Source organism: Aythya marila (assembly GCF_965140915.1).
Source record: "Aythya marila genome assembly, chromosome: 11".
NCBI lineage: Eukaryota > Metazoa > Chordata > Aves > Anseriformes > Anatidae > Aythya > Aythya marila.
The window spans coordinates 3,867,948-3,892,802 of NC_139052.1; the positions used below are offsets into that span (position 1 = coordinate 3,867,948).

General features: G+C 40.8%; 1 protein-coding gene across 10 annotated transcripts in view; it reads left to right on the forward strand.

Moving 5' to 3' along the window:
* Nucleotides 1–24,855, forward strand: part of TCF12 (transcription factor 12) — a 158,654-nt gene that overhangs the window by 102,943 nt on the left and 30,856 nt on the right. For 7 of the 10 annotated variants that reach the window (XM_082768851.1, XM_082768849.1, XM_082768853.1 and 4 more), the window contains 2 exons: nucleotides 3,936–4,071; nucleotides 7,159–7,211. In XM_082768851.1, the coding sequence (XP_082624977.1) occupies nucleotides 3,936–4,071; nucleotides 7,159–7,211 (189 nt within the window). Of the gene's footprint in view, nucleotides 1–3,935; nucleotides 4,072–7,158; nucleotides 7,212–13,145; nucleotides 13,235–15,894; nucleotides 16,104–24,855 lie in introns of those variants that run through there. The other 3 variants (XM_082768850.1, XM_082768857.1, XM_082768858.1) reach the window with 3 other exon arrangements.

The window sequence follows — 24,855 nt, forward strand, 5'->3', positions numbered from 1 at the left end:
GTGCATAACTTGGCTATAGCTACATTAATTATTTCCTAATGTGCTTGCGTTTAAAAAAAAAAAAAAAAAAAAAAAAGGTTAGCAAGATTTAGACTACCAGAAATGCTGATTGCTTGAGGGAATCACAAGGCCAAGTGCCTAGAACAGACAGATTTTTTGAAATGGCAAAGCCTTCCATGCAGTAGTGAAGCCTATGGAGAGGGTTCAGTAAAAACGTTCATGTAGTTTGCTTTCATGTATCTGGGTTTTCCAAGCATTTGAGAGCTTCAAGGAGTGTTGTATAAGGAGGTGCCCACATCTGTTTTTATATATTAAAGCAAGAAAATCAGAGAACTGCTTACCAACGTGCTGGAATTGTGCTGGCTGGTGTCCTGCAAGTTCATTGTAGGCAGAGGGGTGTTTTGGCAGCAGGTTGTATCACTGGGATCCTAGAGGTTGGAAGAGTTGGGCTACATAAAAGACAACTTCCAAAGTAGTCAAACTTTCTCTTATTCTGATTTCTTATTTCTGTGGAAGAATGAATTTATAATAATAAACTAATTAAAATAGCTTGAGCAAGGAGCATGCTCTTTTTTGTACTCCAGCCATACCATTTTGATGTATCTGGTTAGTTTGCATGGAAGCTAACTTTGCATACAGGCAAGGGCAGCTGCAATGCTGGATTTCTGTGACTAAGACACATAAATACACCCAGACAGAGTCATGTTGCCCCACCATCATATGAAGATAGGATTCTTCTTCCACCACCTCACCGTTACAGCGTTTTTTTCCTGACTTCCCTGCAGTTCATTTTTCTGAGAATACTTTTCAGGAAAGGCACCCCTTCAAAGCATTTGTCTAGATACTGGCCCTTGTGGTTTTTGTTTGGAGAAAAAAAAAAAGTCTTTTATTTTTGGACTCAGGTCATGCTATTTCCCCTGAGGCTGTCAAAACTGTTTGTTGTTATTTTGCTGCAAGAGATAAACTTGAAAAGTAAAGCAGTCATGTTTACCTCTTTTCTCTGTTCCAGCCTCTTTAGAATTAGGATTGTTGTGTTCGTAGTTTATTGTAATAAAAGCCTTTTTTAGTTTTTTCTTTGGATTGGTTATTGAATACACATTCCCTAGGGAAAAATGCTGCTTTAAATAAGTTCCTGTCTATTTTGAAGTTGGAAATGTCTTATAAAATCTGAAGAGGCTTTTTATTTATTTATTTGTTTTTAGGAATGATGCCCGTTTGTTTATAATCGTAATCCAAACAGGACTGGGCAGTGTTCAGAATAACCAGTCATTGATTATTCTGTAGTAATTGGATCCGTGCCTGGCAGATGAGGTTCGGCGGGGTGAGAGCGTTCTCTATGGGGAACGTCGCAGCCGACGTGTGGAAGCGATCCGCCTCTGCGCAGGGACCCCAGGCAGTTAGGCAGAAGAAGCCTGGTGCTGATAATACAAAGCTTTTTGGCTATCCTCAGTGGTATTTTGTATTCCTTTCTTTATCAGATGCCCTTAGGAAAGGATCAGTCCTAATCAATATTGCTTCTCAATTGGTTCAGACAGGCAGAAAAATCAATAAGATGAACTAATGACATCTATTTTTATTTTGTTCGGGAAGACTGAGGAATAATTACGAAATTTTAAACAGATGCCTCATTTGATGGTGGGAATGGCAGACAAAGGTTATGCTTTTTTTGGTGGTGTTTTCGTTTAATTGGTTCGGCCTTTTTTGTTTGGTTGGGGTTTTTGTCCTTTTTTGTCTTCCGAGAGGGAGAGGGGGAATAAAAATTTGTAATGAATTAGGTTATAGGCTGGGGTTGCACGGTTTGGGATGTACTGGATATGTATATTACCTACGCACTTCTTTTATCTTCGTAGAAGCCATATTTCTTTGAAATTCGGGTTCCAATGGAAATGTGAAAATGTCAAGAACTGGAATACATAGAACAAAAGCAAGGGTGGCAAATAGTACGAGGTGAAGCCTGGAGGTGAAGCTGGGAAAAGGCACAGATACGTGTCTTTTGGAATGGCTTGGTGGAAGTGAATTGAAGACTTTCTACTGTTTTTTGTTGTGTCCATCCCTGTCCTTGCCTGCCCCTTGTGAATATAGGAACTAAGCTCTCCTTCTTCCTTCTTGGAGGTGTCTGTACGGATCCCATTGTATTTCCAAAGTCCCTGCTAGTGCTGGGAAGATGCTGGAAGGGAGTGGGGAGCGTTGTCTTCAGTGCGAGTGGGCTGTAGTTCCTAATTGTGTTTGACAGCTGCTCTGAGCAAGCAGGGGCTGGACGAGGTGACCTCCAGAGGTCCCTTCCAGCCTCAGCTTTTCTGCTGCTGTCAGTGGGGCCTTCTTTCTGCAACATGAAATAACTATCACAGTGCTTCTTCCCCAAGGGCCATGCAAAGAAGCTTTCCTTCAGTCCTGGATGTTCCTGGGCTGAAGGTCGAGTTTTACTTTTTGGTTAATTCTTAGGATAAGAACAGAATTAGTTTCATATTTTCTTTTAGACGGTGTTGGCTTGAAAGCAGTGCTTTTCACAAGATAGAGGTTTCCTATTCAGGCCTTAATATGGAAGGTGAGGCGAATTGGCAGCAATGGTGCCTGCTCACGTTTCAGAGAGCTGCTGCAGCCCTAGGAAGCCGCGGTGTTGAAGCAGTTGCTGCCGCTACCCAGCCTGTAGATGTGCCTGTCTGATGGCCTGGGGAACCTGCCATGTGCAGCAACTTTGTCTTCAAGAGTGGTTTGAGAGGACGAGGAAAGTTGGCTTGGCTGAAAGGAGGTGACACTTCTGGTTTATGTTGGTGTAAATGTTAATCCCATAAGTTTTTGTCTTGCATCATCTAGTAATTGAAATGTTAGCACAATTTGAATGCCGGCAAACACAATTGTAATACTGCCATTCAACAGCCACGTCTTCTACCTCACCCACAGTGCGAGGACTGGGCTGCAGAGTGACCTAGTATGAAGAAATGAGAAGCAAATTATTTGGATCTGAAGACTGTTGGTTCCATGGTGGCCATAAAACACCATCTGATTTTCCTAAATATATAAAAAGCAAAGTAAAGAGACTTGAGCTGTGTGTAATACCGAATGCATGTTGGTGTAGGAGGAAAGTTGTATGCAGCATCCAGTGCTAAAGCTGCAGTGAATGCCTTTTTACTGCTTGGTAGCATTATATTCCCTGTACAAACACTTCTTTGAGTTTCACCCCTTAGGTGAAAAAGCTTAGGGGATTTTTCAACTAAAACAAGGCTAAGTATGTTACTGACCATGGAAAAAACTGGGTTCCCATAAATCACCTGCGTTCGTTTCAGTTTCACAGAAATCCAAATACTGTGAGGCCAAATAGTACATAATGCACTTGTTAACAGTTCAGAATGTGTTCGTATTTACTGCATGAAAAGGAAACAAAAAGCATTCAACTACGTTGTTGAAGTTTTTAAAATGTCATAATGTTTTATATTCTGTGCGTTAATCTGTTATCTCTTTTGTTTGTTTGATATTTTGGGATGATTCTTCCGTGTTTTTATGAATGTAATATAGCTTTGAATTTCTAAGTATGTGCTAAAACCCAATGTTAAACCATAAACTTTCAGCAGTTTTTATCAATTACGTTTATATTGTATAGTACATGGTGTGACATTGCAAACTAAACAAAGTATTACAATTTTTATTTGTAATTTAAGTATGAATTGTTTCTTTCAGACCTCATAAACAGAAATGGTTCTGTTGTTTGGAGGCTCACAGCAAAACTCTCTCCACCTTTCTGAATTACACAGCAGTGTATTTTCTAAATGCTAATTTTAAGAAGTTTACTCCTTTGAATTCAAAGGCCTTCACTGAAAACCCAGTAAATGCCTATAAATGGCAAGCAGAGTATGTACAGTGAATAGTTTGTTAGCCTGGTATATTAACAACTTAATTATTACAGAGCTTAATTTTACTTCTGTCTGTGTATTTTGCAGTCTAGCCTGCTTCGGTCAGATATGGGTCTTGGAAGCCCAGGTCAGCTGTCATCCTCGGGAAAACCTGGAACAGCCTACTACCCTTTCTCTGGTACAAATCAGCGCCGAAGACCACTTCATGACTCACCAGCTCTTGGTGAGTAATACAGACAGTTTTTAAACTTTCATTCGTGATGCGTTTCTGCAGACTTTATTATTTTCTGTGACAGCTCAGTTTGTATACCGGTAATTGCTCTTTACTGAGCAATTCAAATTACAGCAAACTGCTGTATAAGAGAGAGAAAGCAGAATTACAGAAATTTTCTTTGAGATGCTGGTGAGAATTCTATACTGATCAGTATTGCTTATAAAACAAACAAGAAACTCCAATAAAAACCTTAATTGCAAAAGCAATAATGACAGATGGATAGGAGTTGATGACCAGCTGAGTGCCCTTAACCCATGCCATCATTAACTCCTGGAAATGCCTGACCTTGAGGTCATTACCATTATTTAGTAGGGGAAAGACACAAAGGGGAAACAATTATCCTTTTATATGCTAAAAGTAACTTTATTTAGGGCAATACATAGTTCATTGTAATTGGTTCAACATGCCTTTAAAGTTCTTAGAAACTGGAGACTAGTAGTTTACTCTAAAATCCAACTACCTTGCAAATAAGCGGGCAAGAACTTGCTTGAAGTTGTTATACTATAACAGGATTTGTATTCTGGAGATACTTTTTGATAAATAAAGCTTTCCTTCTCAATCGTAGTCACTGGTAATATTTCATAGCTCTAAAGTCTTTTTGTTGAATTAGGGAATCAAGAATGAGCCAGCTGTTCTATCATTTCTGCTGTAGGAGTATCCTAAATAATTGGGTATGCATGGTAGTTTTTTTTTTTTTTTTTTTTTTTAAAGTACAAAAAGAGACTGTAACTTGATATTCCAGTTTAAAAGCTACCATATTTCAATGTTGGCATTTTATGTTATTGTGATTGCTCTAGTTCTGCGTGTTTTTTGAATGTCCTTTATTCTGTATAGCACTTACATTTGTTATGAACATTTTGCTTGTTGGAACCATATAACTTAAACCATACTTTACCCAAAATTTCGTTTTTATCAAATGCAAATTGTTTCTTGAAGTAACTTGAGTATTAACTAGAAACTGCAAACTCTTTGGACATTAAAATAGTCCTGAACATGCTTGGATTTTTTTTTTAAATCTATAATTATAAAAATGTGACTTTGGAACTTTACCTATATGTACATATAAATACATTTTCATGTAGTTTATTTAACATGTTGTCAAGACAACCACCGTTTAATCTGGGGTTGCCTTTCTTTACAAATGCTTGAAAGGATTCATGTTCCTTAGAATATGAGAACCAAATGCAGACATTCGTCAAGTCTGTTTTAGAAGAGGAACAATCTAAGGAAAGTTCAGTGAAATACTCAGTGAAAGTTAAGTGAAATATTTTGTTTGCTTTTTGGAAGGTTGGTTAAACTTCCATAGAAAAGACTTGTTATAATACAATAACAACAATTAGTTGTTATTAGCCTCCATTGAATCAGTTGTAGTGAGAAACTGATGTAATAGTAACTTGCTATGGTTATGGGCAGCAGGGTGTCTGTTACGCCATGACTTTGAAGGCTGGACAGAGTGACGTTAAGTGGGAAGAAAAGTTGAGGAGGTGTATGAAACAACCACGTATTCAAGGATGTAATATAAATTAGACAACCTGGTTTAGGATTCTCCCTCAGTGATTAACTTACAATTTCTTGTGCAAATTGTATAGAGATGAAGTTCCAGGTATTAAATCAGACATAATGAAGGTAAGCATGGTGTTCTCAGAGTAGCGCTCATGTTTATTTTTTGTTGAAGGAGAAACTCGAGGTATATTACCCTTTTCAAACTACCAGTAGTGTAACATTCCTCTTTCTGTCGAGGCTGACTCTGCCAGGCTGTAACTGGGACATGGGAAGGTGGGGCTTACAAATTTATGAATTTCAAGTTTTTTCCCAAGTCCCAGAAAAGTGAACTTGTATCTCGAGTCTCATTTCCAGCAGCTAGAGAAAGCAGGCCTGAAATACTTTCTGCTATTTTTTTAAGTGGTGTAGTTAAATGGTGTAGAACTGCTGGCTAATGATTTAAATAAAAGTTGAACTAGGGCTTGTCCAGGGTTTTTAACAAACTTTCTATATATTTGCTACTTGAAGATTGCTGAAATCAATCAGTGTGCCCTTCTAGGTCATGCTTTGTGTGCAGTGTAAATACCTCTCGCAGAAGTGTTTTTTCTTTCTTTTCAAACACCTCCTATGGCATGATCTGAGTGAAGATATTCAGCAAATATTTTTCCAGTAGTTGTGTGGGTTTATTACACATGGGAATGAGTAATTAGTTTTTATCTTGTCATATCTGAAACTGAAACTGTTATTATACTCTTCTGAATGAAAACAGAAAAATAGGAGTTCTGTATTTTAATTGAAGACTCAATCAGTCAACTGTAGAAATGATAACATTGCCAGATACCCAGCACAGAACATCCGTTAACTTCTAATTTGCACGTATAGTAAGCATTCAGATTAATTTCATTAGCAGCAAACTAAACTAGTTCAGGTTCTTGATTTAGATAGTGAAATTGCTGACTACTTTTGTGTTGTTAAAATTATTATTGATAGAAGGAGGCTGGTTACGTATCTATCTTTAATGTAACATGAAAAAAAATGAGTTGCATTAACTTCTACTTAAGTATTTAGGTCATTGCATATCCTATTATTTACAACCTTTCTATAGACTAAATGCTATAGAAATGTACATCATGTTTGTATTTTTAGCACATAATGTTTCATAAATTCCTTTTTCATAGTTCTGTCTTTGAAATGCAGAAGGGGAGAGAATGTTTATTGCTAATCAGTCCGGTTTTCTTCGTAGTTATCTCAAAATCTTACTTTGTTTCTTACCAAGTGTATGATGGCATCAACATATCCTGCAATGTTAGTGTTCTTAGGATTTGAAAGTAATTGTTTAGGAAAGCTTTATATTAGAAAAGATCGCTTGTATGTTACCTATTTAAGCACCTTCTTGCATTGATGAGAGATACAAATTTAATTGGCACAAAATTAAAAACAAAGCATGGATTTAAAAAGAAATCTGTTGTGGAAAGAAAAACTGTATGGAGTGGATAGTTATTTTCCATCTGCAGCATAGATGCTTGATCAAATGTGTCGTTTCTCTATGTACAGATCCTCTGCAGACAAAGAAAGTAAGAAAGGTGCCCCCAGGTTTGCCTTCTTCTGTAAGTATCACATTTTTTACTTATACTAAGTAAAGTGGGCTCAGGCTGGGTTTTATGTACCTGACGCACTAATTATTCAATTTATCGTTAGGGAGGGTATCCACTGGACACGAACAGCTAGGGTAGGCAATTGGGAGTGGTTCTCGAAGACTAAATACACATTTGATGTGTAATTTTTAGATTTCATAGCGGTGATTTGTAGCTTGCTCATATGCTCCTACCCACTTGTCCCTGTCATTTGAATTCCTCTCTTGGGAAGAGAGCTGGGCCAGGAGCTGTCAAAGAAGATCTCCTGTACAGGTCTTTTGATGTTTAATTAGTCATTATGTTGCTGAACAGGAGGACAGACAGAGATTAATAGCTGAGAATCTTAGAAATTTACATTTGTAATAATCCCAGTGGAGCTGAAGACATTAAGATTCGGAGGACATGTACAGCTCAGCTTGCCTCAGTAGGACTGAGGTTATTAATATGCATAAATCACCGAGTCAGATGTTCATTGTGAAGCCCTGGTGGATTTTAAAGCCTTCATTAAGCCTTTCCTAACTTCAGCCTAGCATCAGGAAAGCTTTCAAGCAACTAGTTTGTTGATCCCTCTTCGCTTGAAAATTTATCCTTCGAGAATAAAGGGCTTTGATGAAAAAGGTTGGAAGGGTTTTGGTGGAAAAATCATTAATGGCTGTGATAATCTAATGCTATAGGGGTGTTTTGTGGTATTAAATATGCTTTATTCTTAAAAGGAAGAAAATTGTTTATAAATGAATCTGCATTTAAAGATCCACGTGAAGTGAAAAATCCCCAGTGAAGTGAAGGACAGAATTATTTTTCTCCCTGCTCAGAACAAACAGGAGGGGAGGGGGAAGCGCTGCTGCCTTGCGGGGTACATCTCTTTGTTGTGTAAATGGATGTTGGGCTTTTATTTGGCAGTACTTAACACATGGGCGCAGGTGCACTTGGATGAGTCATAACTCAAAGCCGGATAGGCTGAATAGCGCACGGCACGGGCAGCAGGAGCAGAGCGGGAGCGAAATGGCTCTGAGCTTTTTATTCGGTATTAAGGCTGAGGCATGGACGGTGTCTTCCAGCCCTTGCATCTCCCCCGGTCTCTCCTCCCTCTCTTGCCCTTCTCCCTCCCCCTGCTCACGGTGATGCATACGGAAACCGGGATCTGAAATCCTATTTTAACCGCACTTCCAGATGGAGCTGAGATAGCGCAGATCGCCTGGGGCAGCTGTGCTCTGAACCTGCAGCCTACCTGGAAGCCAGGATTGCAGCTGCAGGCACTCTTAAAAGCTTTTGCTTGCATAAGCACTTGGGCCCCACTAGAGGCTGAATAGCTGCTTGATAAACAAAATGAACACAATGCCTCAAATCATTATTCCCGAGGCCAGGAATATTCTTCTTCTGCCTTTTTTTTCTCTCCTTTCTTTCCCTCCTTCAGCAGCAGCTAAAAATAGTTTGGCAATTTACATTTTAACAGTTGTGTGTTATGTAGGGTGGCTTTACAGTCTAGCAGATGATTTCTGCTAGATTAACAAAAATATATTAAAAATGTCAGAGAAGCTAAAACACGTAGCAGTGCAGTTTCCATGTAATTTATTACTGTAATTCTAGGAGAGTAATAAAACTTGCATTACATGTTTAATATTTAGTAGCATTAGCCAGGTAAAGAGATCATTTTAGTGAATGAAAAATTTATCTCATTTCTCTTACTAGGCATTAATTTTAAGAAGCAGTATTTTTCAAATGTTTTTCATTTAATTTTTCTTTTGAATGAAGACAACAAAATGCTGATTAAATTTTATTTGTATTAACACTGTACCGGTCGGAGCAGTGAAGCACAGTTTCTGTGAAGAATCAAAGATTTCTATGTTGCTTTTTTAAAGCACCGTTTCTCCATTTAAATGCTTTCGGTGCTGAATAGAGCCATGAAGGAAGATGACAGATTATGGAAAAAAGTGCTCTGAGATGTTTTGTTTAGCATGCGGCACAAAACTAAAATTTACTGGCCATCATAGGAAACTTAAATTGAGTTGATAATTATTCAAGTGTTGCCTTTACTTATTTTAACTAGACTTTGGTAAGAAATCAATGTATGGTGGCAAAGATAAAATTGTTTTAGCTGATAGGTAGTGCAGAGAAGTGTAATTATAGTATGGAGGTCACAAGAAAGTGCATTCTTAACGTGACATGATAAAAGGATCTGGATTTTTTTATATATATTTTACAGTTTTCTCTAATGGTTGTGTGTTAGTATGGGGCGACTATGGCAATGGATAGTCTAGTAATTGTCTAGGTAACTAATTCAGTAGCAATCTTCAGAGATACGATGATTTCTTTAATACTACTTTGTTTCTTTTTCTCTTGGATATGCACGGTATTTTCTGAAATTGCTTGCTTTCAGACTTACCATTCTTCATGTGTTTCTGTCAGGACCAAAGTAAAACTAGTTACATAGAGAAGTGGTAATTAATTGTTTAGTTACCTTCTGGAATGCGACTTGGAATCTGGATTTGTCCTTTTACTGTGAAAACTAATTGCACCAAAGGAGTGTATTTTTAAGTTCTGCTATCTTAAGTTGGCTAAGTGGTGAGTCATTGCCCCAAAACATTTTTGATGCTGACATGCAAGTGTTTGTGTTGAACTATTAACTACTAAATATAAAGCTTTGGGAGAAGGATAAAAACTAAAAATCAGTGATTTACTTTCTTAATTAGCTCAAACTTGAACCGAGATTTTTGAGCCGCTGATTTTTTACTAACAGATAAAATGTATTTTTTTTTTTTTCAGTGGCAGTTGCATTCTCAGAGGTTCTAAACTCTTGCAGTATTTCTGAGAATTTCTCAGACTGTAGGAGTTGTCCTAACTAAGCCAAGAAACAGTAATAACATCATAACATCATGTGACTCAAAACCAATTGTAACTAATTGGTGGGGCACGCGTCACCTATAGAGAGCATAGTCAGTGCTTTCAAAGAACTTCTTGATCTGCAGAGGGAGAACAGTAAGGCTTGCTTGGAAATGTGCAACGAGTTTGTAATCAAATTACCAATGTGCTATGAGCAGAAGCATGGTACTGTTTACGTGCGTTGTCAAAAAAATATTTCAGATCAATATTTATCATTAGCACCATGAGCAATAGCTGTTGTGTCATAATTGTAAGAGAAATATTGTATATATTTGTCATTATTCCTTTGCCACTTAATTGGTCTTACATCAGAGAGTAGAAATACTCGTGTGTTGATATTTTTTTTTTTGTTACAGAAAATTCTGTGACAAATGTTTTCTGTGTAGTGCCATTTCTAATAACTATTTTGAGCATTTTAGATTTTCCATAGCACCCAAGGTTATCAGTTAATATTAAACTTTTGATTGCCACTTATTTAATCAGATTGTCAAATGAACATTTTCCATGGGCAGAGATCTCTCTCCTAAATTTGAACTCTTTACTAAGCACAGAGAGAGGAAACTTGGTTTTTGTATGTAGAATTACCTCTGACAAACTAAAGGGCCTCTTTTCTAATATACTAGCCTTTTAAAGAATGAGCTTGAGAAGTACAAAATAATAATAAATAAATAAATAGTTGGTCTTATTCCCTTTTGTAATCCCTCCTACTTCCGCTCCTCCCCAGGGTTAAAAGAGAGTACCTGAAGTAGGGGGTGGAAGTGATCTGGTTGTCCGTTTATCTGAATCCCAGTTTTTGAGATTTTAATATTTAGCGAATGTTGTATTTTTAATACAATCTAATGTGAGCAGACTTGCTTTAGAGAATTATCCTCACAATGAACAAGTTCAGTATGTATTGAAGTAGCTTGGTGTAAATCAACATCCTTGGAATAGTTTTATTAAGTCAGGGTCTCTTTTCTGAGTAGTATGTCTGAGTAAAACCTTTGGAGCATCCTGCCTGGATGGTGTTGAACTGAGTGTGACGTTGAGTCTAATTGTTTAATTTTCTTCATAAGATTTATTCCCACAGAACATGTCGGTGAGAAATGGTGCCAAAATGTAAAAAGTGGTATTTAGAGTTTGTTCAGAGCACTTCTGAGTTGCCTGGTGCAGTCGAGTGATGTATTCAGCTGTCCGTCTTGTCTTCAGCATGTAACACGCGGGGACAGGAGTAACCCCGACCCTTGCCTCTGATGCTGTGCTGTGTTTTATAAGGCATTTTAAATAACGAAAGTGAGCAAATGAATCCCTATGGATAATGCAAAGCAGAACTTGTGGTTTCTTCCTTGTGAGTCAGTCTTCCTTCTGCTTGATGCTTATTCTTTGGCCATCAGATTCAAAGTCTGATGCTTTTAGGGAACGGACTTAGTTGAAATAGATCTGAAAAGAGCAGTGAGTTAAGATTAGAGCATCCCACCCGCCCTTTGCTGTGCACGTGAAGTGAAAACCGGTCTGCTGGCGCTGAACAGCTAAGCTGCCCATGGCTGTCGTGCTGTGAGCTCAGGTGGCGTTCTCGCTGCATGAGGTGAGGTGAGGGACGTGATGTGTGTGCCCCTCTCTTCACAGCAGCTCCTGACTGTGGGCACGTGCTGGCTCCAGGGCTGCTGTCCTGCTGCCGGGCTGTGGCGTAGGCCACTGCGAGGTTGCTTTACTGAGACATCTTCTCTGTGAAAATCCCTCATACGCAGGGTGGATTTACTGGTAGATTTTTTAGTTTTCTTTACACTTCCACAACATACCAAAAAGAGCACAGTAGATACTCCTAAAGTAGTGTAGATTTGCACAGGAGAATGTATAGGCAGCGCCCGGCGGTGAGGCTGCTTTCTGAGGGGCGGCGTGACAGAGCAGCAGCTTGTGAACTGCTGAGAAGTTGCGCGGGGCTGCTCCAACTTGTGCTTCACCGGGAAGACGAACGCTCCCGTTACCACAGACTAGAGCGTGGCACTTCACACACACAGCTCAGGAGAGCGGCTTTTTGTCCTCCCCTTCCCTCGGGGGGAGCCGGCACGGCCGCCAGCCCGCACGCTGAGAGAGCCCCGGGCGGGCAGCAAATGGCGGCGCGGCCGGGGCTGCCCCCAGCCCGCGCAGCGCCGGGGGCGGAGCCGCCTCGGGGGCCGCGCAGGGGGCGCTGCGGCGGCTCTGCCAGCAGGGGGCGCCCCCGCCGTGCGCCGCGCCCGGCGGCCGCTGGGAGGGGCTCGGGGCTCGGCCGCGGGCTGAGGAGAGCTCGGGCCCACAGCGCAGGGGGCTGAGCAGGGGCAGTGCTCGTACTTTATTTTATTTTATTTTTAACTTACAGCTAACGGGAAGTTTTTCCTAAAATCAAATAAAAAAAAAATCAAAAAACCTTGCAGTATAGCTACATAAAAGCAATGGGTAGGATTTCATCTCAGTTACACTTGTATTTGTTCGTAGTTTTCTTGCTTTGTTACTGTGTAATTAACAACGTGATTTCCACTTAGAGCAGTAAGGGCTGCTTCCTGAGGCTTTCGGTCTTGTCTGTTAGGAGAGCTGCGCTGTGCTCGGTGTGCGCTTACAGATCACGCTGACACCGGCCTTGCTTTGGTTAATCCTAATAAATGTTTGGCTGTGAAATGCATCCTGCTAGGAGTCCTGAGATGCCTAGAATTTTTTTCTGAAATATCGCTAGTAGCTCAAAGTTGATATTTATATGTTATACACACATTTACACATACAGATACATAGGTATGTGTGTGTATTTTAGTTAGTAACTGGTTGTTCAGTATCAGATGGCTTTCCAAGAATTTGTCTTTTATCCTTTATTCCCCATTCCTTGTCTTTACTTCAGGGAGGCGTTGGTTGGGGTCAGTCTCCTCTGTCTCAGTTTCAGGTTTTCATAGCGCTGATAAGAGCTTAATCACTTCTGAAACATCTGTGCCTTTTTCAAACGTGGTTGAAGTTGATAAAAACTTCCAACCCTGCGCAGAGTTGGGGATAAAGGGAGAGCCTTCTAGGGCAGTTGTCTTAGCCTGCTGCCTTTGGAAAGAAGGCTAACCTAGCCCCTCAGAAATGAAACAAATTAGGAAGAAGAACAGAATTGGCGTCCTCATCAATAGCAGGTTTGGGATTGTATTAGGTTACTGTTTTTCAGAAAGATTTATGCCAGCTCTCTGTGAGGAAACTCAAGACTTACACATCACAGTTGCTTCTTTTGGTGAAAAGGGAACTTTGAATTATGTCTGACTCAAAATTATTGTAAAAGTTTTTGCTGCTTGTGTTTGAACAGACCCATTTGAAATAATAAAGCTGTGATTAAAAAGCAGTAACATTTTTCAAGTATTATGATACTGCAGTGTTGTTATGGCATATATTTGACCAGAGGATGGCTCTTGTCCATTGAGGCACTTACATAATTACCTTTTATGTGGTATGAGGATAATTTTCAGTGATCTGGAGCAATTATGTTTGTTTTTTTTTTTTAGACTCAAGTGCTGGGTTACATATGCTTACTGTGTATTTGCTTTGTGGCTCTGACAAATTGGACAAAAATGTGTTTCACATAAAAGATTGATTTTAGGAAGAACATACAGTTCATTCACAAAACCTCTTATTGTTAAAATCTTTATTCTGATACAGGTAGCTTGGTTTATTATTAGGACAGTATTTCACTTTGCATCAGATTTCATAATCTCTTTATATACTTTAGAAACAGGCAGCTTATTGTTTTTGACACACAGTACAGGGTCATGAGTGGAAACAATTCGGGCTACAAAGTGCATGTCAGTTCAGCACTCCTCTGCTGACGGCATGTCTGTCTGAAATCAAGTTTAAAAAATTGGCCCTGTCTCCAGCTGACTTGTTTTGTCAGGCTGAGTCATCAGATTAACCCTTGACTTGTCACCAAGGAAAATGGAGTAAACAACTGTACTGAGTATAGTATCACTGATCCAGCCCCGATTCATTTCACTGTAATGTCCCTTAAGAAAACAAATTTCAGAGCAGCTGTTGCTTAGCTTAAATGGGGATTAAAAAAAAAATGCGACCACAAAACCCAAATTTACTTGGGACTTCAGAAGTTCTTGGAATTGTTATCTGGTTGTAGTTCCTACAAATACATAGTTAGTGGTAATGATATCACAGTTTTGTGCCCAGCTTTTCAAATTAGTCCATTTTAGGTCTGTTTTTCATATATTCTGCTCTAAGTAAACATCTGAGGGTTAGTTTGATATGCTTGAATTATGATTTGAACCCGTAACATGAACTGACCTAACAAAGTACTGTGAGGAATAATGGCATAGCAAATGTAGAACAAGTACAGTGATGAATTTCAAGTATTGGACACGAAGATTTTATTCACATTGATGTCACTGAGGGTAGGACAACTAATTCGCTTTTCAGTAAAATGAAATTGGTACCCGTTTGATTTGTGGGGAAGTAATACCAGGAACAAATTCGTTTATTGAGTCGTTACGGAGGTACCAGCCATTAAACTAGTATGTCTACAAACAGCATTTGCAGTGGCATTACTCAGTGTTATTGTTGTCCTTGTTGTTGTCGTCTTAGCCATGTGATGGCGAACAACGTCAATAATTCCTCTGTACTGGTAAATGTTAATTGTGTTAGTAAATATTACCAGTTACCATTACCTATGCACTTTTCATTACAATTGCTCTGTACAGGTATTGGATGGTTGTAATGTGAAGTGTGCACACTGAGTGCCACATAGAGGAGGTAGTTTTCCTACTGTATGTTTTTACCCAGCTATTTTTAATACAGGTGGGTAATGCTTAGTCGCGGAAGGGGGGTCTTTATCATGCTCTTCTTCTCCAATACACCTATTTTGAACATGGAGCATGTGTATGTGGAGGAACAGTAGCAATTACAAAGGTGTTGACGACAGCCTTTACTTGAAAGAACTGGATGTAGTCACCTGGAAGTGTATTTTAATGATTTAAAAGTTTGTGTGCTTGATTTATTTTAGGGGGAAAAAAAGAAAAAAAAAAAAAAGAAGTGAGGGGGGTGTCCTTACTTCTCCACTCCTTTGAAAGCTGGAAGTGCATTTTCCAGTGTTTAGGGTTTTTTTTCCTAAGTTCTACACTTGTCTAAATCAGTGATATGAGCCCAGTGCACTTTGAGAAGCAGCACGTGCAGAGATCTGAAGCTGTGTTAGCAGGTCTCATCTGCAGAGTCCCGAACACTAGCGAGAAGCTGTAGGGCAGGGCACTGTGCGGTGCAAATCAACGCTTCTTAGGGCTTCTCCAGGGCCTGAACTGGGGCTCTGTGGTCCCTGGGGGCAGAAGGAAGCCGCCAGCCCTCCTGCGGGCCTGGCTGCTGCTGCGCCGGTGGTGCTGGAGGGGAGCTGGGCTGTGCCTCGCTGCCCTGCACCGCTCCGTGGTTCTGGGCGAGGAGTGGTCCTGGCAGTCACACCGCCAGGGTGCTCCGGCAGCTGGAACCTTCAGGCCCTGCAGGCTGCTCCCTGCGGCAGGGCGGCTGTGCTCAGTCCCTGCTCTGTGCCCCCACAGCACCGCGCTGGCCGTGTCCCGAGCCAAGCTGCGTTGTGCCGCTGCCCGTCTCCCCTGCTCGGGCCGCGACCCGAAGTTTTCCGCCCGCTTTCCCCCTCCCTGGCGCCCGCCGCCCCCTCAGCAGCTGCCGCCCGCGGCCGCCTCCCCGCCGCCCGCTGCCTCCTGAGGCGACGCCCGGCGGCGGGAGCTCGTTGGGGCCGGGGGCAGGCTGCAGGCAGCGGCCGCCCCCCCCCCGCGGGCCGGGCGCGATGGTTCGGCCCTGCTTTGCATGCGCCGCCTCGCAGCGGCTCCACGTGCGCGGCGGAGGGGAGCCGCGGGCGGGCGGCGGGCGGATGCGGCGGCGGGAGGCGGGAGGCGGCGCACTTGGGCTGCAGCCCGGCGCCGCGCCAGCCTCGCCATGTACTGCGCCTACCCCGTGCCGGGCGTGGGCAGCAGCTCCCTCATGTACTACTACAACGGCAAGACGGTAAGGCGCCCGCCTTTGTTCCCGCTCCCCGGCCGGGCAGCCCGCGGCGGGGCGGGGAGGGGTGTGGGGGGGAGCGACCCGGGGGGGCGCCGCCGCCGCCGCCGCCTCAGGACCGGGCGCCGGGAGCCGCGGCCGGGCCCGCCCGGCGCCCTCCGCCTCCGGCCCGGGCTCGGGGGCGCCCCCGGCCCCTCAGGGCGGCCCCGGGCCCCCGCAGCCGGCGCCCGGAGGCCGCGGAGCTCCCCTGGCCCCCGGGGAGAGGAGCTGAGGGGGCGCTGCGGGCAGCCCGAGGGGAGCCGCTGCCGGGCAGCTCGCGGCGTTCCGGGCTCGTCCCTCTCCTCCGGCGGCCCCGCCGGGAGCTTTGTCTCCGGTAGCAAACTTTTTGTGCGGCGCTACCGGAGCCGGGGGTGCTGCGAGCTGCGCGGGGAGCCGCGAGGGAGCGGCGGGGCGATGAGGGGGCTGAGGCAGGGCGCGCGGGCTCCGTTTCATTTCCTTTGGTCCCGATGCCAGCTGTCTCTCAAATATGAAATTATTTTTCTTTCATGTCTGCTCCGACGCTCAAACGGTCCGTTTGAAGTTTTATGTGAAGATATATATAAGGCTTAAGTAAAATTAACTGTACAATACCCCTGAAGCAAAGGGAATATAACTTGCATGGAGTTTTGATTTTATTCTTTCTAGAGCACAGATCACTCTATTACAACATTTCTCTTTGTTCTTGTAGCAGGAAAGAAGGCTTTGATCTTATTAAGTATTTCCAGGCATATAGTGGATGGAAGTGCTGGTACTGTAGGCGAGCACGGCTTGAAAATTGATAGCATGTGCCTGTTACGGGTCAGAGGTGACCTTTATGAGCTTGAAGAGTTAGTAAATAGATGACAAATCATATGATGATCCTATATCATGTTGCCCAAGGTTTTATTTATTATTTTTTTTAACTTCTTGGTGACTTTTAGTGTTCTCTTTCCCAGGAATCCTGCAAGTTGGAACAAATTATTAATTTAAGTATCTAGAAGGAGGATATATGAAGCTGAGGGGAGATTTTTGTCTGTTTGTTTTTTTTTTAAGCACACGGTGTACACGCCAAATCTGTACGTGAAACTTTCTGTAATGGAAACGCTATATAACTTAATTTTTACGGCCTTCAATTATACTGTTCAGTCAGTTAGTAGTTGATAGTATGTGCCTCATTGCTTGAGGTTTTGAGATTATTTCAATTACTCAATTTTGGGTACTGACATTCCTTGGTACCTACTGATGTGTACAAAACCTGATTCACTTTACAGGCAAAACAAGTGGGAAATGACGTGTTAAAAATACGTGGTGTGTTTATGCTCCTTACTGAATGTTTTGTTCCTTTAGAACTTTTTTTAATTTGTAAGACAGAAGAAAGCCTAACATTAAACAAAAGAATAACTACTCAAGCACCACAATACATGTTGTGCACTGGCACGTAAATAAAGTTAAATTTTAAAAATTAAGTCTGATTTTAAAAAAACAAACAAACGAACAAAAAAAACTGTTAGGGGAGGTTCTTTTTTTTTTTTTTTTTAATTTCTGTGTGTTTTAGGAGGGACACTTGAAAGTGAGCAGTCGTGTTTTAATGGAAATGCCTCATCAGGGAGTAAAATCGTAAAATCTTACTGTTCTGTGTAACAAGTTACTAAAAATATGTTTCAAGAATCCTTACCAATTTAGAAAGGAAAAAAAAAAATTAATCTGTTACATAAAGGAAAACAAAGTACTTCTATTAAAGTAGAAAATTAAACCCGATTTTTTTTTTCTCATCCTCCTTCACCTGTTGATATATAGAAAATATTTGTAGCTTATGGAAGGTTTATACAATTTTATTATGGAGCTTTGACAAATTTTGAAAATTGTGGCAAAAATCATATTTATCTGTTCTTCACTTTCACCTTGCCTCCACTTTCATTTCTACCAGAGCTGTGCTGTAGACAAGAAAACAAATTATCCAACCGTAATTAAAAAAAAATAAATAAATAACAGCACAAATCTAAATCATTATTTTTAAAAATTTGAATAATAAGTGAAATAATTAAGGAAACTTCATTAACTGATCATCTTTGTTTACATTTTGTAAAATGAAATGGCATAAAGATATTTAATATAAATTTTGTATCTTGTTTGCGCATAAAGAATATAGATTGAAATGCAAGTTTTTCTATTTTTTTTCAGCTCACCTACAAGTTTAGAAGGAAATCGGTTATTTTCTAAACGTCCTTTTTTCAGGGATCTGATGATCTTACTCTGAAATTATTTCAAGATAGATTGCACTAATATCACTTATCACCAAAATAAATCAATTTCAGATACTGCATTACTTATGTATTATATCATCTATGGCTATTTCATATGAGAATAAATTTGAGTGTTACACATCGCAGTTGTGTGCCGCGTGTTGTACAGGTTAATGTGATATACCAGTCTGTGGGTGTTTTAGTGGTGAGTAAACATCGCTTTTTCTCAGCATAAGCTGAGATTTCAATGATCCCTTTACGAAGATGGAGCTACTGCATCTTTTGCAGTGAATTTCTGCAATACCTATTAAAAAGTGCAGAAAAAAAATCACAAAATGCAACTTTTTAATATTTGTAATGGTTTGTGATTCTGTTTTTTTGTAAGCTAGCTTGTGTATTGAAAATTTTGAGAGCAAAAGGTTATTTATAGACATGTCTGTGTATATACATGTGTGTGACGTGTAGATACGGACAAATACACACAGGTGCAACTATGTGGATGTGTATTGAGTACTCCTTAGTGAAGAAGCTGTCTTGTAGCCATCGCTGCCAGAGTTATAACATCAAGAAAAGTATTTAATAATTTGGAAAACGCTTAGGTGACATGACAGCATGCCTCTCTGTTGCTGTAATGCAATAAATAACATACCACATCTCCTAACAGCAACGGAAAATGTTTTCAGTTTGTAAATTTTTGAGCGACCAGGTGCTAAGAATTATTATTCAATTCTGCTTTTATTAGTATTGGGCCAGTTAGTATACAGGGAGAAAAGTACAATTAAATCTGTTCTGTGCCATATGCTGCCCACAGCAACTTAGACAAGGTCAAAGCTAACATTTGTAAGTCAGGATAAATAGAAGATCATCTGGAAAATCTCTAGGGGTACGCTGCTGTGGACAATGAATAAGGAGAGGTAGGAAACGCTGGTCAGCTGGATTTCTTCTGTTCCTCACCCTTCCCTTTTCCCCTCCCCTCCCCACTCCTCCGAAAATGTACCACGAGTTCAGTGCATCAGCCGAGAGTTTTCCCTGCTCCACTGGGTTAAACTGCCACCGTACTGAGCAGTGGGCCCCTGCCAGAAGGGGGTCTTGTCTGCAGCAAGCCGTGTCGGTGCTGTGGAGCATAGGTTGTGTCCCTTTCCTTGGGCAAATGAAAGCAGCGAGGGATGGGCTCAGGTGCTGGATTGGACGGATCTATTTTTCTCAAAATGCGAGCACACCCATTTGTTCCATGGATTTGCTTTCCGAAATGACATTCATGTTGAGGTCCATTTGTAGAAGTGCAGCAGTCTGTCACAAGTCCAGAAAGTGACAGTACTAGCGAGGTCAGGGAAAAAATCACCAAATACAGAAGATAGGATTGTATCCCCACTGCTCTATCTTCCTGTGATCACTGGTGGTGAGGGGGACTCCTAGCGCAGCTACAAAAGCTTTGTGAAATACAGGGAACAGGTTAAGAAACGAGCTAATTTGTTTCAACTTTGTTGTTGTTGTTTCTTTGAAAATCTGTTTTTAATAGGAATTTTTGAAGACTTAGTTGTATGCATTCTTTAGTAACAGTGTAGTTAGAAAAGCGTGGGGAAGAGGTTTTTGCTGTTCTAGTAAATGGAGAATGAATCTTCAAGCATTACATACACATTTATTTTTGGTGGTGTTCCTGTCGCCTTAATTTTTTTTTTCCTCCCCCTGTCCTCACGCTACAATTTAAAAAATAAAATCAAAAGAACAAAACGTTTCTGTATCCCGACTTTGGGATTTTAGATAAGTTGGCCTATCACATTTTAACATGACTTCAAAATTATCACTTGCTGGGGAAGAAGCTAGGAAGCCTGTATCGTTGCAGTAGGGTTCTGCATTTCAAAAATACCCAAATAGGCATGTATAGCACGCCTAAACTGCGTAAACATTTATTTAAGATGGAATTCAGTTTAGCTGCTTCAAGGAGTTTGAATTTTATACCATCCTTAAAAATTATGGTTGGATTTGCAGGCGAGACAGATGCTCTGTTCTCATTGAGGACTGTTTTATTTTCTTTCTGGGTGGTGAGAAGAGGTTTTAAAATATATGAGCCTTTACACCTGGTATTGGAAACAAAAAGCAGGATTTAGGATGTGGTGTACTGATCTTGTTTCTATATTAGAGCTTCTCTCCATTCTATCATCTTGCTTAAATATCAACTAAAAAATTCAGCTGTGCTTTTGGCAATTTCTGTCTCTGTAAAGTAGTGAAGGGAAAAGTAGTTACTGTTCTATGTTCCTGAAGTTTTAGTACGTGGTTCTGTCAGAAATATAATAAACATGAAAACAAGTCTCTTTTTTTCCCAGAGCTGCCTTTCAGCAGAATTAGCTTTTGTGGCAAAACCTGCAGATAATACACTGTAAAATTTTGCCACATGTACAAATCATTCATCGGCACACACTTGCTTAGTGCATGACTGATGCTGATGGAATGTAGCTGGGCTAGTTAGCGGAGTTTACAAGCTACAGGGAAGGTTATCCATTTCTACTGGATTCAAAAAATTGTCTCTCTTGCAGCTTGCTAAATATTGCCCGGGACTTCCAAGAATTGTTAATAAATAGAATTAAATGAATAACATAGCTTATAATTTCACAAATAGTATGCACCTTGGGAGACTTGGTCCTGAGATAGCATGAGTTCATCAAAAGTAAGCTTTGATAGCCTTGTTGCTGTTTTTTAATCTGCTTTTAACATTAATATTAAACATTGATAAATATTTAAGAATTTGAAACAGATTAAGGGAGAATTGCCTGAGAAGGAGTATGCCAACAGGAACACTCAAAGTGTTGTATTTGTTAAATGCATTTATAGAATGAGACTTGGAAGCTTTACTTCAAGTAAAATTTGCTAACCCCAAATCTTCAAGTTAATGTTTGTGTTACTGGCACTTGTAAATAGAAGCACGTTGTGTGATCCTTTGACTTCTCTTAGACACGTGAGGTTGGGGCTAAGTTCTGCGGCAGCGTTCATTGAATGTGTTGAGAACAAAGGCAGATTGGAGAACTGGACGGTGCGTTGGCTTTGCCTAACCTGCTGTCGTACAGCTCCAGCCTGCTCAGTGCTACGTTCTGGAAGTCAGCTCCCCACCCTAAAAAAAAATCTTTGTCATCATCCTGCCGTTCCCACTGGAGAAATGTGAAATGGTGCCGGGTGCGGAAGAGGCAGAAGTGGGTCTACGATTTGATGTTCTCCACAGCTTGGTTGTCCTACTTCCCTCTGCGGAGGCCATGCACCCTCCAGAAGTACTGCGCTGTGAGGATTAATGTATATTCTAGCACAGCTCCAAAAAGAGTCGAGTCCTCCACTTGATAAGTCATTTAAAAAACTCTTCTTGGCATGTGTTTATTGGAAGGGAATTTCCCATTCATAATCGAGAGCGTTGTGCTTGTCAGTCGAGAGGCACAGCCTGTGCCTTGGGGTGTAGTGCATGTAAGGGGATTAGAAGGTGGGTTCCTCTCCTACCTGCTGGGGAGCGCCGGCTTCCAAGGAGACAGGGTGACCTTTTAACAGTATTCCTTGTCTTTGGGGGAATGTCAGCCAGGAAAAACTGGCTTGATGCCTCCTGGATGTCACTGTTATCAGTTTAATAGCTAGAAGAGGCTGTCTTGAGCAGCCACGTCATATTTATAACTGCCTTACTCAGCTGTCGCGGAAGAGAAGCCCTTTAAGTAGGGCACCGGCTGCCTCGCTGCGGAGCTGCTCGCCAGGCCCCCGGCGGGCTGCGTTCTGCTGGACTGCCCCTAACCACAGTGGGGCTTGGGGAGCCAGCGAGCTGGTCAGCCGAACACATCGCTTCCACACTTCAAAATAGGGTGGCATTTTTTTATCATCAACTTTGTGAATAAAAAAAAAAAAAAAAAAAAAGTTATTTTTCATCTGATGGACTTCAGGTTAATCTTAGAAAATCCTCTCCTTTGCTTTTAGATTTTGTTTGTAGTAACACAACATAAAAAATTATGATTAGGTCATTAACCAGAAAAAAACCTGGCGCTCATCTGCAGGTGATCAGATGACATCAGAGGCCTGGTTTTAATTTGTGGGTAGTTCTGATTGTAACTAAAAGAGACTTGCTCCTTTTGTGGAATTGGCTGGCTATTTCCCCACATCTGGAGCTGATGAAGTCTTTGAGACCACATCAGTTGTGTTTTGCCGCAAGAGCTCTTTGATCTGAAAGATCTAGACTGGCACAAGTGCAGCTTCATAACATCGCAGCGATGTTTTTGCAATCTATAGTTAAGATACCAAAACAAGCAGAAACTCTATAAAGTTGTGTGTCTGTGCGAGGACTTTCATGTAGCTGTTTGAAAGGGCTTCTCTTTCTTTGACACAATTCATAACATTTTTGTTATGTTAATGGCTTGTACGTACATATCTGTAAATGATATGTTTGTACAAGGTTTTCAGTTCAATTTGCCTTTTGAGGTGGCGTTTGATCAGTTGTTGGAAATCAAATTAATGTAAAATGTTGAAATTTCAGTCTGAAGCTTACATTTACAAACCTCATTGATGCCGTGGTTTAAAAGTATAATTCCTAATTGTAGATTATTTCACATTTATCAGTGTACATCTTCTTGTCAGTGCTAAATGTCATAAAGCTTTGTTTCCACTGCTGTCCTGTGACAGTGATAGATTTTCCGTCAGCTGTAGCATATGCTGCGTTATTCTGCACAGCAGAACTTGTAAATTAAGCCCAATTTTGCCTAATATGTTTGCAGTCTTACGACTGTGAGTATTTACAATTTGACAGAGTGACATTTCTGTTAAAATATGTCAGAGGCAGGGAATATACATGCATTCATCATATATAGTAAATACATATGTACTGCTAACGTTGCTTATAACGTATTGTCATTCTGTCACTCAGATTTGATGAGCATCTCTATTTTACACTTATTCGAGAAATCTAAAATTTGCAAGTAAAATATTGAACAAAAGCTCCTCGGAAAGGCTTTCTTTCCTAAAATAGCTTTTTTTTTTTTTTTTTTCCCCCTCTATTTTGATTCAAAATTCAAATTTAAAAACAAACATGCAGCAGCTAAAAGTCCCAAGTTTTGCACTTGACTCCTTTTTATCAGCTGTCTCGTTACCTGCTGGTTTCACTGCGCGGTTTGTATCGGCAAACGTGCCCTAGCTTAGTTCCCTGTGCCCTTGCGCTGATGCCATCGTACTGCAGCTTGATGGGTTTTATTGAAATTCTGTTGATGTAAAACGAGTCTCGGAGAGTGGTAAAGCAGCCCCCTAATATAAAGGAGTGCTGTCTGCAGGCACATGCCCAGCCATTTGGTCTGACAACAGCAGGCTAGGAAAGCATTTGGGAGTAGGGAGGAGGGGTATTGGTATGCAAATGAAGGCAGGGACTTACCCACTTCACTTTCTAAATATCCGTATCAGAACATTCACCCTTGCAGGGAACAATAGTTCTCTTTTAGCAGACTTGGCTTTTTTGTTGGCTGGCTTGTTTTTCCTCTCCCTTCTCTTGCTTGGTAAACACCGGGTACAGCAAAGAAAGGAGAGAGGTGAACGTTGCAGATGCAGATGTAGGGTTGTATTTGCATCGGAAAGGATAGGAATGTGCACTGCTGAGTGTTAGGGCACCGTGTGCTCTCTGGGTTGTGAAGTTTTAAAATTATTCTTAATAAAGGGTGTTTATTTTATCTGAAGCATTGTGTTTACAAGTAAGGTGGACGATTTACCAATAGAAGTCCTGCATTTTTTACTTTGTAGCAAAAAAAGATTTGGGTTCTGTGTTGCACTTGGATGTTTGGTGCTACCATTTTTATTAATTTGCCCCTTTTAATACATCTTTTCAGCTTATGCTAGTCATATTGCAGTATTTGGTATATTGGCCACGTTACTGTTACGGAGAAAGAGCATTGCTTAGAGAAAACAGGACTGTGGGTCGAGTCCTTGAGCCTGAATGCCGGCTTTGTTGATTAGAATTAGTCCTGAATGTGCTTTACACGCGCGTGCACACATACATATATTTAGGGTCACTACAGTGGAAACTTTTAAGCGTTCTGTGTATTTGGCTTCTTAAAATTTTTAATTTGTTAAGAAAATTGTTTGCAGGTCGAGATTAGTCATTCCAGTGTGTTGTTACACTGAAAAAAAGAATGCCGCTGGCTTTCTTTAATGCTAGGCCAGCGTGAAAAAAAAAACTAGCTTGGTGTTGCAGTTAGAAGATTATTCTGCAAGTCTTGCTTTACGTTTATTTTTGATGACTTTACAAAGGGGTGCAAGTTTTTGAATGGTTGGTAAAAACAGTTGCGTTAAAAGTCCTTCCATTTGTCACTGGATGTTCTTTCTCTTTCTGATTGTTGGGATGCCAGCTAGTTAAATATTCAAACAGGCATTGAGTTGTTTTAAAGTAAATTTGTTTGGGGCCCAGTTGTTTTATCTTGCTGCTTTTTTTTTTTTTTTTTTTTTTTTTTTTTATCTTGAGCAACAAGTCTGTGCGAGTCATGCACTTAGAAAGCAAA